This window comes from Populus nigra, chromosome 16 (genome assembly GCF_951802175.1).
Source record: "Populus nigra chromosome 16, ddPopNigr1.1, whole genome shotgun sequence".
NCBI lineage: Eukaryota > Viridiplantae > Streptophyta > Magnoliopsida > Malpighiales > Salicaceae > Populus > Populus nigra.
In genome coordinates, this window is record NC_084867.1 from 11,695,184 (window position 1) to 11,712,150 (window position 16,967).

Here is a 16,967-nt window from a genome sequence, read left to right on the forward strand (position 1 = left end):
CTATATAGAATTACTAAATCATTGGTTCACAGGTCAAGTTAATTTTTCTTAACATTAAAAAAAATTACATCATTTTGGTATTTATCACCGTAATATATTGATAGAATAATCATTCCGTCGGTAATTTTATATTTTATTCAGTAAATTCCTAGAAGTGAATATCAGTGGACATCTTTAGTGTAGAGCTCGGCAGAGAGATACTTGACAGCCTGATCAAGCATAGGAGCCAAAGGGTTCCTTTCTCCTCCCATTGAGAATGTCGTTTTTCTAATGTGCTCTATGTGTTCTCTCGGACTCGCCATTGCAACGAAAACCAAAGGATTCGATACACAAAAGATGTGAAATTAAAACCGAGATGGAAGAGGGAAGAGTACCGGAGAGATTGTGAATATTGGAAGCTATAGATGAGTCATTAGACACCGTGGTCTTGCTTTGAAGGAGAGACCTCTTGAAAAATCACTGTCTCTCGGTCTTCTAGGAGTCAATTTAGGGAGGACATCAATTTAGCCCTGGAATACATGTCGATTCTTAATTGCATCCCAATACTATTAATTTTATCATTCATAGGGAAGGAAACTAAGAAGACTCCTTCATAGGGAAGGAAACTGGTACAGGTAGGTGTGGAGGAGAAAAAAGAGGAAAAGCATTGATGTGGGGGGCAAAAAAAAAGAGGAAAATAAAGGGATACAATAGACATGCAGACTCTTTGCGTTTGTTCAATAATAATAATAAACCGTTTTCTTTTTTCATTTTTGATTTTTTCATTTTTAATAAAAAATTAGAAAGAATGTTCATTTACTGAGAATGGAATATATGTTCATTTAAAATTTCGGGGAATAGATGTTTTGAAATTAATAAAACCCTGAACCCCATTACAATAATTTATTATCTGCGATCCTTGAGTGAATCTCGATACATCCAAGAACGACCATCATGACTTCTATCGAACCTCTATAAAATTATGATGACAACATGTATTAATTAACTATGTTAGGTAAATAAATTTATAAAAATATTGGTTTACCTCGAAATTATCCAACAAACTAATTAAAACTTCTCATAAATATTCATTATCAATTATCAACATCCATATAAATTTATACATATAAATTTATGGAAATTAGAACTCTGCAATAGCATTGATAAAAATTAAAACGAACCCGTTAAACAAGCTATTAATTATTTCACCACAACACATGTAATTCTGTAATTCAACAAAGTTTCAACAATTTACAAACAAATATAATTTTACAAAATCTAAAACAAATCATAACAAGTATAAAATTATATATTCATCCTACAATTTTGTTTGAGAAATAACAATAAAACATGTATATACACTAACAAAATACATATAGTAAAAAAACAATAAAATTGACATTTAAATGTTAAAATTAAAAAGAGATAAATTTACTTACAAAAAATGATAAAATCCACAATAAATCAGAACATGGATGCTGTGATCACAAAACTTAAAGAAATATGACTTGTGTTGAGAAAAGGGGGATTATTTTTTGGGGGGTGGTTTTTCGCAGTTTGGGATGGAAGAGTTGGGATGGGGAAGAAAAAGAAGAAAAAGAGGAGACAATCGGCAATGTTGTGATATATTAACTTTTGCAGATAAAATCCCCGACGGACTCATGTTGTCGTTGGTTCCGTCTGCAATTCTGACGGTGAATTGGTCATGTCACTGTACAGAGATCCTGGTTTGAATCCCTCGGCGATTCCGTCAATAAAATCACCAGAAAAAACTTCCACCTCAATGAATTGCTTTTTTTTTTAATTCTATATATTTTGTCGATATATCCGACTGCATTATTCTATCGGTAAATACCAATGGAATTATAAATGAAATAGTATCCGTTGGTATTTATCACCGCAATGTATCGATAGAATCATTTCGTCGGTAATTCTGTTGGTTTTAGGTAAATTTCTGATAATGAATATTATATTAAAATAATATAAAAATTAAAAAAAATCAAATAAAAAAAATTAAAATTTATAAGAACATCATTTGTACCGAACAGGGTACCTGATGCATTTAAACTTTAAAGCATTTGAAAGTTGAGAGCAACGGTTTTAATATAAGAGAAAATATAAAGCGAAATTTCCTGGCTCCATTAATATGATATAAAAATTGAATTTTTTTAATAATACTTTGAAGAAATTTTGTAGGAGATTATCCCCGGCAGCAAGAACTCAAACCCTAGGTCCTATATATTTTTCTGTATCATCGGCATATCTCATTCACTGTATTTGTCTTTGAATGATGCAAGACTTCGGTACCAAGTGCTTTGCTCTGTCCTTAAAGGATACAAGGCAAGTTGTTTTGATTAAAACTGTGATTTAGAATAATGGTTGTGTTAAAATAGTGATTTGAAATATATAGCAGATATATTAAACTATGTTATTTACTTCATATTCTTTTAAACAGTGTAATTTCCTTGAAATTTTATTTTATCCTTCAAAAGAAATTCTAAAAATAAGCTATAATAATTAAAGCATCCAATACCACAGGGAGAACTGCCAATTGCCTAAACTAACAATTTTCGATTTTGATAAAATGGCATAAGAACATATAGATCACTCTCAGGTAGAAAAATTAAATCAACGTAGCTTAGGAACTTACATGATTCTGATCATTCATACATGATCTTGTCACAAATAATGGGCTCCGAACATATAGTTTTAAAACTCGGATACCAAGTATCTGGATCCATGTTAACTGTAACCGATGCTCGACAACCCCACCACTCCAACTGCTCTGCTTAAATCCCTTCATCAATAAAAGAAATAAAAGAAAGAGATGTGCGCACGCGCGCACACACCAGGTGCTACTCTTTATCTTTTGTGTATTCATTTCACTTCTTCGTCTTCATCCTTTTCTTCTTTCAATTCAATTCATGGATTTTATTTTTTTATTCTAATATTCATCTTAATTCCTCCTTTTTCTTTTGTTTGTTTTAAAACATAGATCCAGATGCAAGGACTGCATCTCTATGTTTATGATATGTTCGTGAGATCTGCAACCAAAGAAAGACACCAAAACCTACAAATACACTGGAAAAGGCACAAGATGCCATGCAACTTACTGGAACAGAGACACAAGAAGTTGGTTTTAAGTTGACATAGTAGGTCACCCTGTTCTAACTAAGTCAATTACAACTTTGGTTTTTTATGTATAAAACTCGATAAAAACTCTAAATGAATCAAGTCTTGAGTTAAATTATCAAGTTAGATTAAGTTTTAAAATCAGATCCCGAGTCAACTTGTGGAGCCAAACTAGATTTTAAAATTGTAACAATGGATTGATACGAAAACTCTATTGAAAAAAATTCTCTCTTTGTAATTATTGTTTTTCATATAGAGGCAGAATAATAATAATAAAAAAAAACCCTAATCAGAATATATATTCAAATGACCATGCGTACAGCTACGAAGTTAACAAAGCATAAAAAGTAGCCAGAGTTCATTAGATAGCACACTAGCTGAATCAGCTTGGTAACTGATCCTCCCTTACATTGATCCAATAGCTCAGAAAATGATAGGTTATTAACAAAACAAAACAAAATTCGCTTAGGCAGATGAATAGTGCTGGATGAAGCAATGGAAAAAAACAGGAGGCTGCAATCCTTCCAAAGATTAATTACAGCACTCATCATGTGTCAATGGATGTCCTTAACTTCTCCAATCCTTCCAAAGATTACAGTAATCATCAAATGAAGGATTTTATTTAACATTAACTGCATTGGAGGGGGAGAGAGAGAGAGGTAGAAGAGGGAAGAAATGGGAGGGAGAAACATCACCATCACCCCTCTCAGGCAAAAAGCTTCTAAACTTCTCCAATCCTTCCAAAGCTTACAGTAATCATCAAATGAAGGGTTTTATTTAACACTAACTTCATTGGAGGGGGAGAGAGAGATAGAGAGGGAGAGAGAGGGAGAGAGAGAACATCAGACCTAAACTAAACATATGTTAACACATTGGTTTTAAAAGGTGTCGAAAGAATCAAAGGATTTTGTAGCTTCTGGCTCTGATTTGATGTGATTTGTTCTTTACTCATGCATTTGCAAGTCATCTGCTAGCTTCTGCAGTAAATTCCATGGCATTGCTGAGACGAAAATCATAGGATTCAAGAACGACAGCTAATTAAATTTACATTGCCAATAATAGCAGAGTGAGAACTCTTACTAAACACAGTGGAACAGATTTTACAGCAAGCAATCGATGCTTATTCCTTAATCAAGCAATTATTCAATAATGTCAGCATATATACACATGCACGTCTCACCATAATCCCAGGATCATTAAATAATTTCTCTTCATGGTCAAGTAGAGAAATTTATTACTCTAAGAACATGCGTTCTTGTTGTTTTATCACAATGTGTTCAAGTAGAGAAATTAGCACTATCGAGGACTAAGACCCTATAATAGATAATTACTATAAAAAAACACTGCCCCCGTCACAAAAAAAAGAAAAGAAACAAGGAGTGATTCTTTTTTTAAGAGAAATATACTAATCCCTTTTAAAATTGAATCAGAACACATTAAACGAATAAAATTAAATAACCAAAAATGCACCAAAAAGAAATTTTATTCTTCTAACTCTCTTTTTTTCTGTTTGTTTCCTAAGAAAATGGGAAAACAAAAGAAAAAAACTAACCCAATCAAAAACCTATTACAAAAATCAAAAAACAAAAAACACACAAAACTCAAACTTTGAAACAGAAATGCAAACCAATAAAAGGTCTAACCTTTTTTTCTCTAATTGCTTTGAGAATTAGAAATATTTTCCAAAGTAATCTATTCTTTTTTGTTCCGGCCAGAATTGCCGGTATATCTAGTATCATTATAAAAAATAGTACAAAGTGATATAAATTTTATATCAGTCAAAATTTAAGGTCAATCTAGATTTCTTATCCAAATCCCGACCGAGATGTTTCGAGTTTACTCTGTTCATTATGTTCAGAATAAAAATCTGACAACTAATTGTCAGAACAAAAAGAGATAAGGTGGGGGAAAACATGTCTAAAAATGGTGTGAGTAGAAGGTGGGGAAATGACTTTTAAGAAATTGATCAGAATGTGAACTTGCAAGTGATGTATGGTTTCATTGACCTGTGATTTTGACTGTGGTTTTTAGACAACATAGAAGAATTATTCAACCTCATGGCTTGGACAATTTCAAACAACTACTATATAAATTACAAACAGCTATCTGCTTATCATGTGATCCTCAACTGATTTTCTATTTTTTTTTTACAGGGTGTTTATTGCAGGTGCAATAAGACTCCTCTATTTGCAGCAACCTTGAGAAAACTGGTGGGGTTGATTTATGAGAGAAACTATTCAATCTTTATGTGGAAACAACTTGTGCTCATGTGATCCATTAATGAGAGTTTAAGAAAATTGACAGGAATGGAGGTCCACTGTTGCAGTAGATCAAGAAGCTCTTGCTTAATCAAAATATCTCTCCTGTTTCATCTGCTACACGTCTAGATAGATTCATTTTTTTGGTATCATCACATCATGCTCAATGTTGATACATGCCATAGTGCTTATGTTTTCGGAGTTTCAAAGGAAAAACAACACTGATTAACGATATATATGGAACACTTAAAAGAATCCAAAGAAAAATTAATAAATACAACGATCTGCTTAATTAGTTTATGCATGGTTTACCAAGTCTAATCCATATGTTTAAATTGGGACAGATTATTAGAGGAAACTGAAGATGAGGTCATGAGTTTTCACATCCAGTTTTCCCATTTCTAATTTAACTGCTCATTTATTATATTTTCTTTAACATATGCTGAGACAATTCAAGCTACTAAGAACAGTTAATCTTGCTCTTGGCAGAAATGATAAAGAGCGTGTTTTTTAATTTTCAATTAAAAAATTTCTGAAAATGGAGAGGGACTGATTTAGGATATATTTCAAGGCATATATATATGCAGCATGCACATGGCTAGACTGAAATCATCCTGATCATGGGCACATGCACAAAAGGCAAAGCTTGTTGAATAGTTATTAGTCATATGTCTGTTCATGGGTCTGTCTTGAGTTTCTAACATTTTTGTTCCAGTGACTAAGAAAGGAAACTGTTCAAAGTACCTTCATTTTCGTTGGAAGAATAGAGTGAAAATTTTGATTTGATGAAAGATCTGATTTTTGACATTTTTAATTTATGATTCTAAGAATAATTTTGATTTGATTTTAAAAATTTATAAAGTTATGATATCAAGATGATATTTTTTTAATTCAAAAAAGTAGTTTAATTAATCAGTTTTGAGTTTTCTTTGGTTATGAATTCAAAACTTAAATAATTATTAATTTAAGAATATAATCACTCATAGAATTAATCAAGATATTTCACGCTGATTCGATCACCATATTAATAATAAATAGAAAAATGAAATTTCCTTTCTCGTAAATTTCTCTTTACTTCTTCCCGAAGTTGCCTATTTCCAAGAATAAGCTCTAGGCCAAAGTTACATATTCAAGACACCCCTGCTCTGCTGACAAGATGTTATTTCTTTTGTATCACTCTTCCTCTGCCAGCCATCTTGAAGTTTAATGCAACCCCTCACCTCTCTCTTCTCAGCTGGCAAGTCTGTCTCTTTCTCTTGTTTTGAAATTGAAGACTGGAAGACTTGTGAGCGTCCCTTTTTCTCTTTTATTTTGTTCCTCTTGCACTCCTCTTTTTCTGCCAGCTAACGTAGAGAACACACCTCTCACCTCTCTGAAAACACTATATAACACAAGGCAATTCCAAGCATATTGTATCTGACAGACCAGACACACAAAACATGGATAATCTGACCTGACTCGAACTCTCTAACCCAGCTTCACCTCCTCCTCCGGCTGTACCTCCTTGTAATACTCCTGCAGGGCCAGAGCTGGAAGGAGGTGAAAGTGGGTTTAGAGAGTTCAGGTCAGGTCTGGATGCAGGGCCGGAGCTGGATGAGGAGAAGAAGGTAAAGCTGCGTTAGAGAGTTCAGGTCAGGTCCGCTGGCTTATATGTTTTTTTATTGAGAGAGGTGTGTGTATGCTGACATTGTTGAATAATTGCTTGATTAAGGAATAGGAATCTATTGTCTGATGAAATATATATTTTATATGAACAGCATAGGCCTTCAGAATGGAGCGCTGAAATGTTACAGAATTTAAAGAGAAACGAAACAGCCAGCGGAACCGGAGATGGAGTGGGGTTATGAACTGGAGCCCAAGCTGAAGCTATTACTTGAGGTGGATCTGGATGCCCGGAGAAGGAGGTGAAGCTGGGTTAGAGAGTTCAGGTCAGGTCTGGATGCAGGGCCAGAGCTGGATCAGGCGAAGGAGGTGAAGCTGCGCTAGAGAGTTCAGGTCAGGTCGGCTTGGCTTATACATGGTTGAGAGAAGAGTTTTGAGAGTGAACGTAAACTGTTTTTTTATATTTTTATATTATTTAAATAATTTTTTAAAAATAAAAAAATATTATTTTAATATATTTCTAAAAAAACAAACTTCACAATCATTACTCTAGTACTTTCAGACATCCTTTCAGACAGACACTTACAGACAGACGAGGGGTGTGTTCAATTCAAGATGCCTGGCAGAGAAACAGGGCACAGGACGACTTGCCAGGTGAGGAGAGAGAGAGAGAGAGAGAGAGAGAGAGAGAGAGAGAGGTAAGGGGCTACATTAAATTTCAAGATCATGTCAGCAGAGCAGGGGTGTGTTAAAGATGTAACTTTGGCCTAGAGCTTGTTCTTGGAAATAGCCAGTAAGCAGCAACTTCGGGGAGAAGAGAGGAGAAATTTACGAGAAAGTAAATGGCATATCTTGATATTTGATATCATTGCTTTATAACTTTCGAGAATTAAAATTACACGTGAAAGGATCAAATTTATTCTTAGAATCATAAATTAAAAAGGTCAAAAATCAAATCTTTCATCAAAATTCGTGTTGAGAAAATAATTAAAATAAATATTTTTTATTATTTTCTGATCAATAGAACAATTGATTTCAATTAAAGAATTATTTCAAGTATTTAATATAATTTATTTTATTTTATTATATGACCATATAAACTCTATCATCAAATAAAAGAAAATTAATTCTATCATTAGGTAGATATATTTTTTACTTAAAATCTTGCCTTTAATTGATCATGTACAAATTTAGACTAACAATCATAATAAAAAATATGGAGATCGGTATAAAAGTTAATAAATACTTGTTGTGGTCAATACTGAAAAATCACAAATTATGAATATTTATCTTCATGCAACAAATAATTGTTTTTTAAGTCCTAGAAATAAAAATGACAATGGATTTCGTATTCTCTGTATTTATTTATTTAAATTGAGTACCTTATCTATTTAAATTGAGTCACACATTGATTGGTAATCATATTAGAAATAAAAAAAAAATATGTGATTTGGGAAAATGAAAATAGTATATAAAAAATTAAATGAAAATCACATTAACATTAATATATGATTGTTAATTAATACACGTACTCAATTTTAATAGATATAATATAGAGCGGTGGATTCTCTTGGAACGCTAAAAATATTTCCCAACAAACAAGTCATTCTCAAAAATAAAAAATAGCTAAGGCTGTTTACTCCATGACTTTCCTACGCAATAATGCTCATTATAGAGAAAACTAAGATCCGAGTGCAAGACATGCTCGCACTATGAAGCTCTAAGGTGCAGAATATCTATGGATGAGTCAAGGTTTACAGTTGATAGAAATGAACGAGGAAGAAGACGTCTAATCTTTAGCTTATAAAGCGCCCGCTTTCAAAAACTGTACAAGAAATGTAGGGAGTGGATTACTCACTGGCTCACCATGGCCTCTGTCGATTATACACTTCATACAATGAGGTACAATTAATGGAAGCAATGATTGCAGAACAAAAACAGAAGGCATTTAAGAAATAAAGTGAAAAGTAAGCACCTGATCCGAAAGGAAAACTTTCTACTCTTAATAGTTGTTACCTCCTACTGCCAAAAACCTCTGATTTACCCTTGAATAGCAGATTCATTGATAGGGCTACTGATGATGGATTGAATGGACGGATAAATTTCCGTGGTGGAGCCATCTGGGGATCTTCTTTGTTGGTTTTCCTTCTTCTGGAAGGACCTCCAATGGCGCCAGCACTTTTAATAGAAGATGATTTTGAATCGAATGTTGATGAACAGAAGGAAGTATCTGATGTACCAAATGAAACAAGGCCACCTTTATGTGATGCATCCATAGGATGTCCAACTGCTGCATCCTGATGAGGAGGTGGAAATTTCTCACTCTTGCTCTTAGCGTTTGCTTGTGTCATGGCCCTCCATCTCTGGATAACAAATGAAAATCTCTAGTCAAACTATGCTTTGAAAAACACAAGAAGAGAGTAGAGAACGTATGGTCATGAAGTGAAGGGCCTAACCAGTTGACAATTCTGACCAGTTGATTTGACAACTATTGACCTAAGATACCTAATCCAAAGTGGATTTCACCATGTAACAAGGACCTGTGACCAACCACAGTTTTCTAATGATAGGGAAAGAGCGGTAAACTAAAAAGAGATCACAAAAGAATTCTCAAAATTAGACTTGCCCCACAAGTCTACAGAGATACGGCTTAGAACCCAGGAAGTACACTCATCAAGGATGAAATGACACATAATGAACATGTGACATAAAGATTGGTGGATTCGGGGGTGGCTGGGTATTTGCTGTCTTGTAGCAAAAAAGAGGAGCTAAAGAGAAAAACAAATAATATTAAGGGTAACAAGAGAAAGTCCTTCACATACATCTAGGTTTGCTGGATTCTCTGCATTGGCCTCTGGAGCTGGGATTGCCCAACCAGCCCGATCACGGATTCTTGTTTTTCTTGCACCATCAACAGCATTACCTTTTCCACCAAGGCCCCTTTGCCTGAGAAGCAAATTAGATAAATAAAGATCGCCTTTCAGCATGGCCATTATTAAAGAATAAACAAACCTTCTTGCTTCTTCATCTCTCAACTTCACATCCAATTCTTTACTGGGAGGATATTTAGGCAAACTCGACGGCTCACATGCATAAGGCTCAGTGATGAAGAACTGTAGTATGAAAACCAACGACATGATTACACTCCAAAACACATATATCAATCCATAAATAAGTTCAAGGAAAATAAAGACTTGTGGAGAAGTAAGAATATCTCACCCAAGTCCTTGTGTCAAAAAATAAATATCAGTCTGAAGCTTGAAAAACATAAAGCCATCTTTTAATATATATAAGCTAGATTGGCAAATAATTGAGTTAAAATCACTCACTTCACTATTTAGAGCTGCAGTGGCAGTGACTCGATCATCAGGATCTACCGAAAGAAGAGTTTCAATTAAAGGCAGAGCAGAAGTGGGGAAATCTTTGAAGGTTTCTACTATACATCGTTTGTAAGGCTGCTGTGGTTTAAAAAGTGTTGCATTTGGCAATTTGGATTTCTTCCAATATTCCTCAGATGGGGAACCACATAACTTAAATATCTTGTGCAGTTGTTCAACCTAAGCAGGGAAAGAATTGAAAAGAAAATCAACTGTAAACGGTGAGCCAGCCAACTGAAAGAGAACATAGCTTACACAACAATATCATCAATGGAAACAACAATGGTTGAGTCGATCAGACTAGTCAATAAAAGCAACACATACTCCGAAACCAATATAATGCAAGATACAATCACTGAAGGTGTACTTAATTAACCTGCTATGCTTAACGTTTCACGATAACACAGGGTTTTTCCATGGTTGGTAGCTCAGATGACTGCATATTTATCCGGGCATTAGATTACTTGGTTTGACGCTATCGACTCCCTAACAATATTTTCAGCATCTACATAGAATAAACCAGAATACCATATTATTCTATATTACTATACAACCCAAGATGATTAATAAGGTAGGGATCATTCCTTAAATATTACTGTTCCTGCTGCCTCTCACCTAGTTCCCATGTTTGAGCATAGGGCTCAACATCACCGCCTTGTTTTAATTAGGGCATCGTTGCACATCTAAACTAATAGTTTGTAGCCCAGATGAAGACTTGAAATAGTGTAATGATTCCAGCAGTAACAACTTCATCATTCAACCAGAACAAATGAATTTGCATGCGGATCTTGAAACCTGGTATGCAAGTAAAAATAATACCTCTGTCCGTCCAGGCATTATTGGCTTCCCAGCAAGCAGCTCTGCCAAAATGCAGCCGGCACTCCAGAGGTCAACACCAGCACCATAATAAGTTGCCCCAAGAAGAAGTTCAGGGGGGCGGTACCAAAGGGTGACAACTCGACTGGTCATAGGAACCTTGCGATCAGGATCATAGAAAGTAGCCAGTCCAAAATCAGCAATTTTTAGAATTCCTTCATTATCTATAAGGAGATTGGAACCCTTGATATCACGGTGCAGAACACCATGGTTGTGGCAATGCTCAATCCCGGATAACAACTGCTTCATGTAGCACTTTATCTGCCAAAGGGAATAAATCAAGAAATGCACCAGTCAGTTATATGATACATTACCGTGGTGTCAAACTCCAGGGCATAGAAAATAACCAAAAAAACTCCATATGCTATTAAAGGCCTGATATGAAAAATGGTTACTCTGATGCTACTTAAGCCATGCAGTATAACTAAGTTTCTATCCTAGGGAAGCATCTCATTTGGGCTGGCATTTCCGCCAATAATATGAAGCCCTGGATCTTTCCTAATGTAAATAGCAAAACTGAAGACAAGCATATATGGAATGAAAATAACTAAAATTCTGGGTAACCTACTTTTAGTTCAGTATCCATAAACTATCATTGTTTTGATTAATACTTTTGACATTGACAAATAATTGAAGATGTGCATGCACATTTACTTTTCCAATGAGCTTTCAGAAATGAAAAATTCACCTAAACAAAGCCAAAGTGTTCAACATTAGAGAAGTGACTAAATAATCAAATTATGTCATGCCATAAACATTAGCAAATCTTGGAGTTGGCATCTTTTCTTTTTGCATTTATTCATTTCCAAGATGAAAAGTTGATCAGTCTTCCCAAAAAATGAAAGCTAATTAAGGGGAATTTCTATATTCATACATGTTGTGATGTAAAGTTTGAACTTCCCATAAATCTTCAAACCCAAAATAATACAAAACATAATGTTGAGCATATGAAACCTCTATGCATCATAGCAGCACAAATGGACATGTAAACTACGAGGTAATGGGACCCTGTAGCCTTGGACATGGCTTGAAGTAACATCAAAGCTCACAAGCAAATAAAAAAAAAAGGATTAACATATGCACAGCCTCAAAAGGACCTAGTTAAACAAACAAGATTAAAAAAAGCACAACACACCCAAAAGCTAAAAAACAACACGAAACAGTCCAATAGCCCCAAATGCCAAATCCATCAACACCAAAACACCCAAAATTACACCCTTAAATACCATTAATTATCACATTACACAACAAACTACTACAAAATCAAAACAACCCACAAAACATCCAATCTTAAAATAACAAACAATGTACCTGAGGTTCAGTGAACTTGACGCCTCGGCGTGCCGCCAGCCCGGCAAGATCATGTTCCATGTACTCAAAAACCAAGTAAAGACTACATGACATTCTTGAAGTGACCAAACCTTCAAGCTTAAGAACATTTGGATGGTCTAATCTTCTTAAAACAAGAATCTCTCTTGCCATAAATTTAACACTCTCTGGCTCCAAATTATCAAACCTCACTTTCTTTAAAGCCACTATCTTTCCTGTTATTAAATCCCTTGCTTTATACACATTGCTATATGTCCCTTGCCCAATCTAAAAAATCCGAAAATTGTTAATAATTCAATACATGCAATTAAATTAATTAAACTTGGGTTTTGGTTTCTTTAATTACCTTGTCAAGCTTCTCGAATGTGTTAGCTCGGCGAGGAGTCCATTCGCCGATGGCATCACCGGCAACCGCCATTAACCACGATGGCCACCCTTGCTGATAGCACAGACTAACTTCTGGCCGTGGCCTCCGCCTTTCAGTCGTCCCCTGGACATCCACAGCCGGGAAATCGCCGGTATGTCGCGCTGCATTCTGCTTCTGAGTTGATGTTGTTGCTTTCTCCCTCTTAACCTTCACTGCTGCGTTAACGGATCCGGTGACATCAACGGGTGGTTCATCGGAGCTCCGGCCACGGTCGGAGGATACTTCACGACTCTGGCGATCCCTGGAGGCGGGCTTGCCGAGAACACAGCCCATTAGTTTAGATTCTGTGCATCGGGGATTAGAAATGACTGGTCTCCCGGTAACGGCAGAGCGCTGACGGTGAGATTCTGTTAAAATTTCTGAATTCGAAACGACAGCGTTGTGAAGGTTCAAAATCAAAACAGCAAGAATAAGACCGCTTGGGTTAGTTAACGGAGATTGAACGGAGCGTGAACAGCGGACTAACGTAAAAAATTTTAGAGAGCTAGAGAAGGAGAAATGTTAAGCCCGCGTAGAAGTGGAGGTACCAGCTTATGTTCCTTCGAGAGACGGGAGGGAGTGAAGACACTGAGAAATAGATTTGAGAAATAAGGCATGGATTCTTATATATTTACATAAATGCCACTGAGAAGGTGAGAGTATTCAGTTGTCGCTTGTCAGTGTTCAGGTGGACATGATTTTTTTAATTTTTTCGTTTAGTGGTTTTTTAACTTTTTTTTAACTTTGTTTAATTACTATACAATAAATCTTAATTTATTATTTTTACCTTGGGAATGTCAAATTTTACGAGAGACGTCATTGGGTGAGGGATATGGAAAGTCAAACAAGGAGTGGAAAGTAACTTTTGGGAGACTGAATTTCTTTTTTTCTTTTGTCTAGCTCTGCGCCACAGGATTTGAGAAGGTAGGGACATGAATGAGTGAAAAGGTAAACTTTGAGGGTAGAAAAGTACGGGGGCCCTTCAGCCTCGAGGTACCATTCGGAGGCATGGTATTGGATTCGGAGGTGTTTGGCGTACCTTTTGTACAGACACTGGATATTTTTGCTATAATTAAAAATAGGTACTTGGCGGACTTCTCGGACGAGGAAAGTTCGTTTTTTAAAAAAAATCAAATTGAGTAAAAACTAAAAAATATTGCTCCAACTTTGAAATTCAATGAAACCAGAAGAATGAACAAGATTATAGCATTTTTAACTGAAATGATTACCTTGTGTTGACCAATGACATGAGGGTTGATTTAGTAGTAATGATTCAAGCTTTTTTCCCAAGTCATTCTTCTGGTTGGTCCAACAACTATGAGAAAAATATTATAAATCTTGTTCAGCGATAACATTTTGGATAAAATGTGTAATTAGTATATAAAAAAAATAATAATGAAATAGCATAAGATGAAAAATTTTGGTGAGATAGCAAAGTTTTATGATGCCGCTGTTTATATGCACTATATTTTAATAATATCGTGTTTTAGAATTATGATATTTGTCTAAATATTGCTTTTATGAACTTGCAATATTAATTATAGATATTGTGTATCTATATAATTTTAAGTTGTTATTAGGGGTAGGCAAAAAAAATGAGAAAATTAGAAGAAAAAAATAGCTGAAAAAACCGAACCGTGAAAAAACTGATAAAATTTTTGAAAAAACCGACCGATTTGGTGTAAACCTGAAACTGAAAAAACCAAAACGAAAAGAAGTCGAGCCAAATTAGAAAAAACCGAGCTAAACCGAGCTAAAACCGAGTCGAACTGAAAAACCAAGCCAAACTAGTTTAAACCGGTTTTTGTTTTAAAAAACCGAATCGAAACCAGTCGGTTTGAACCGGTTTTGATTTTGATTTTTTTAAATCGGTTTGATTATTTTTCTTATAAAAACCAAAGCAAATCAAAAATAATGACCATTAATTATTATGTTTATGAAACATAATATTTAGTAAATGTCCAAAGCGCAATACTATCAAAGTGAATTGTTTTGTCAAATTTTTTTAAATGGTGATACTCCGCCAAAATTTTACATTTCCCGTGATAATTTAAAAAAAAATCCTAACATTTCGTAATTTTCTTCGTAGATAGATACATTTCTTCTCTAATGAAAGAAGAATCAAAGAACAACGTTCAATTTTACAGTAACTCTGGTAGAGTGATGGTATTAAGAAACAGTACCTTGAGGGGGCAAAGAGGAGGTTAGAGAAAGTGGCAGAGCTGGTCCCGAACCCTAATTGCATCCATTTTTGAATTGAACAGGCAGCTGGGGACATTGAAGCCATGGTAGCAAGTTTTACTACACAGAACTAAATTGTACTGTGCTCGTAGCCTTTGCATTAATCTCTTATTATAAGGACCTTAAGGTTTTCTGCTCAAGTTACCGGCACAGTTCTGCTTAGGTGAAAGGAAGAATCATGGTATCATCACTGCAAACCACTACAGTTCTGCAGATGCAGAAGTGACAGATCAAAATCAATTCTACCAACCATACCTAGATCTGTTTACTGCATTTATTGAAGAGATATATAGAGGGAGCTAGCAGGCTTTTAGTTTTCAATTGGCTACTTATTGAAGAAATATATAGAGGGAGCAATGCATTACAGATGAATATTGGTTGTGTAAAAAGAATATCTTGCTAAATTCGTAAAACAATATTAAACCAGGTAGCTAGCATTTAATATCTTATTGAATTTGCAATTTCAATTGTTGTTTATCTTCTTTCTTACATAGTTAGTGTAGCAATGGTTGTTTTTTAAAATATATTTTAAAAAATATATATATATATTAAAATAATTTTTTATTTTTTAAAAAATTAATTTTAACATCAACATATTAAAACAATTTAAAAACATATAATTAATTAATTTTAAAATTAAAAATTAAAAAAAATTATGAAATATAGATTGCATAGTAACCCGAACAACCTTAATTCTCACAGATCTTCTCTCTCAACACTACAATGATGATATAAAACATAGCAATATATACAATTGAAATTAATTCTACTAAAATAATAATCATTTTATTAACATTAAATCATAAACATAAACACATCGATGCTAGAATTTTAACTTTTCAATACATATACTCTGGAAAAGGGTAGTGTAGCATCGTGGTTCTTCACTCTACAGCCTCTAGCATTGCCCAAAACCTTTCACATAAAACATAAAATACAAATATAAAAGGTATAGTTTAACTGGTTAAATTTTAGTTTTACTTTTTAAAAATTATCAGTTCGAGTCTCATACATCTTAAGATTATTGGAGGCTTATATGGTCGTTAACTTCAGGATTCATTAGATTAATCGAGGTGCGTGCAAACTGACTCGGACATCCACGTTAATATATATATATATAATACACCAATTCTTGGTTTTCAATGTTTTACATGGCTAACGCTACTTGACAAGGGTCACATTGGAAACTCATCATCTTTATCCATATTCGAAATAGTATAAAGATAATTAATAAATACTGGTGATAGATGCAAGTATTTATTAATCCAATAAATAACATCTATATCATGATATTTATGTTTGTCCATTATCGACGACAACAAAATTTGTGTCGTTTACTTGATCAAATGACGATTAACAAGCAGCGTTAATTTTTGCTAAAGTACTCGCACAATTATTATATATATAGTACTGCCCTTCTTTGGTCCCGTTTAGGAATACGGCTGCGGCTGCGTTCTCAAAAAATTTGAAATTTTTTTTTTTACTAAAATTTAAGATAGTTTGTACGTTTTGGATCGTTTTTAAAAAATAATTTTTAAAAAATAAAAAAACATCGTTGGCATGCATTTTGGCACGAAAAGTTATTTAAAAAGCACCCGCAACCACACTGCCAAACACGCTCAATGGAGAATATAAAGGCAAAACCCTTTAGAGTATAGTATCATATCATTAGAATTTGGGAGTTGGACTAGGAAGGCATGCCTCAGTAATCAGATAAATACTAGATAGGATAGGCGTTCTGAATTTTAAAAAATAAAAATTCAAGAA

General features: G+C 34.3%; 1 protein-coding gene and 1 long non-coding RNA gene across 3 annotated transcripts; one reads left to right on the forward strand and one right to left on the reverse strand.

The window, feature by feature from the left end:
• Window positions 1-6,570: 6,570 nt before the first annotated feature.
• LOC133675170 (uncharacterized) lies at window positions 6,571-7,340 on the forward strand. Its single transcript, XR_009835359.1, has 2 exons — window positions 6,571-7,000; window positions 7,127-7,340. It is a non-coding gene; the product is annotated as an uncharacterized LOC133675170 (long non-coding RNA).
• A 1,401-nt stretch (window positions 7,341-8,741) lies between these two features.
• Window positions 8,742-13,550, reverse strand: LOC133676216 (probable serine/threonine-protein kinase At1g54610). Of its 2 annotated transcripts, XM_062097839.1 has the most exons (8): window positions 12,900-13,550; window positions 12,536-12,820; window positions 11,168-11,485; window positions 10,301-10,528; window positions 9,984-10,084; window positions 9,794-9,917; window positions 8,947-9,334; window positions 8,742-8,796 (listed from the first exon to the last, which is right to left on the reverse strand). In XM_062097839.1, exons 1-7 carry the CDS (start codon window positions 13,251-13,253, stop codon window positions 8,984-8,986), a joined length of 1,761 nt encoding a protein of 586 aa, XP_061953823.1. In that variant the 5' UTR covers window positions 13,254-13,550; the 3' UTR covers window positions 8,742-8,796; window positions 8,947-8,983. The 2 variants fall into 2 exon arrangements, with proteins under 2 accessions (XP_061953823.1, XP_061953822.1); XM_062097838.1 differs by having other exon boundaries at window positions 8,742-9,334; window positions 12,900-13,549.
• Window positions 13,551-16,967: the final 3,417 nt, after the last annotated feature.

Bases quoted from the DNA above. Each gene is read 5' to 3' on its own strand.
- LOC133676216 (XM_062097839.1), bottom strand. From the start codon at position 13,253: ATGGGCTGTGTTCTCGGCAAGCCCGCCTCCAGGGATCGCCAGAGTCGT. The intron at 11,486-12,535 runs GTACATTGTTTG...TCCCTTTGGCAG, and splicing joins TCAAGTTCACTGAACCTCAG to ATAAAGTGCTACATGAAGCA. The intron at 10,085-10,300 runs GTGAGTGATTTT...TTCATACTACAG, and splicing joins CTGCAGCTCTAAATAGTGAA to TTCTTCATCACTGAGCCTTA.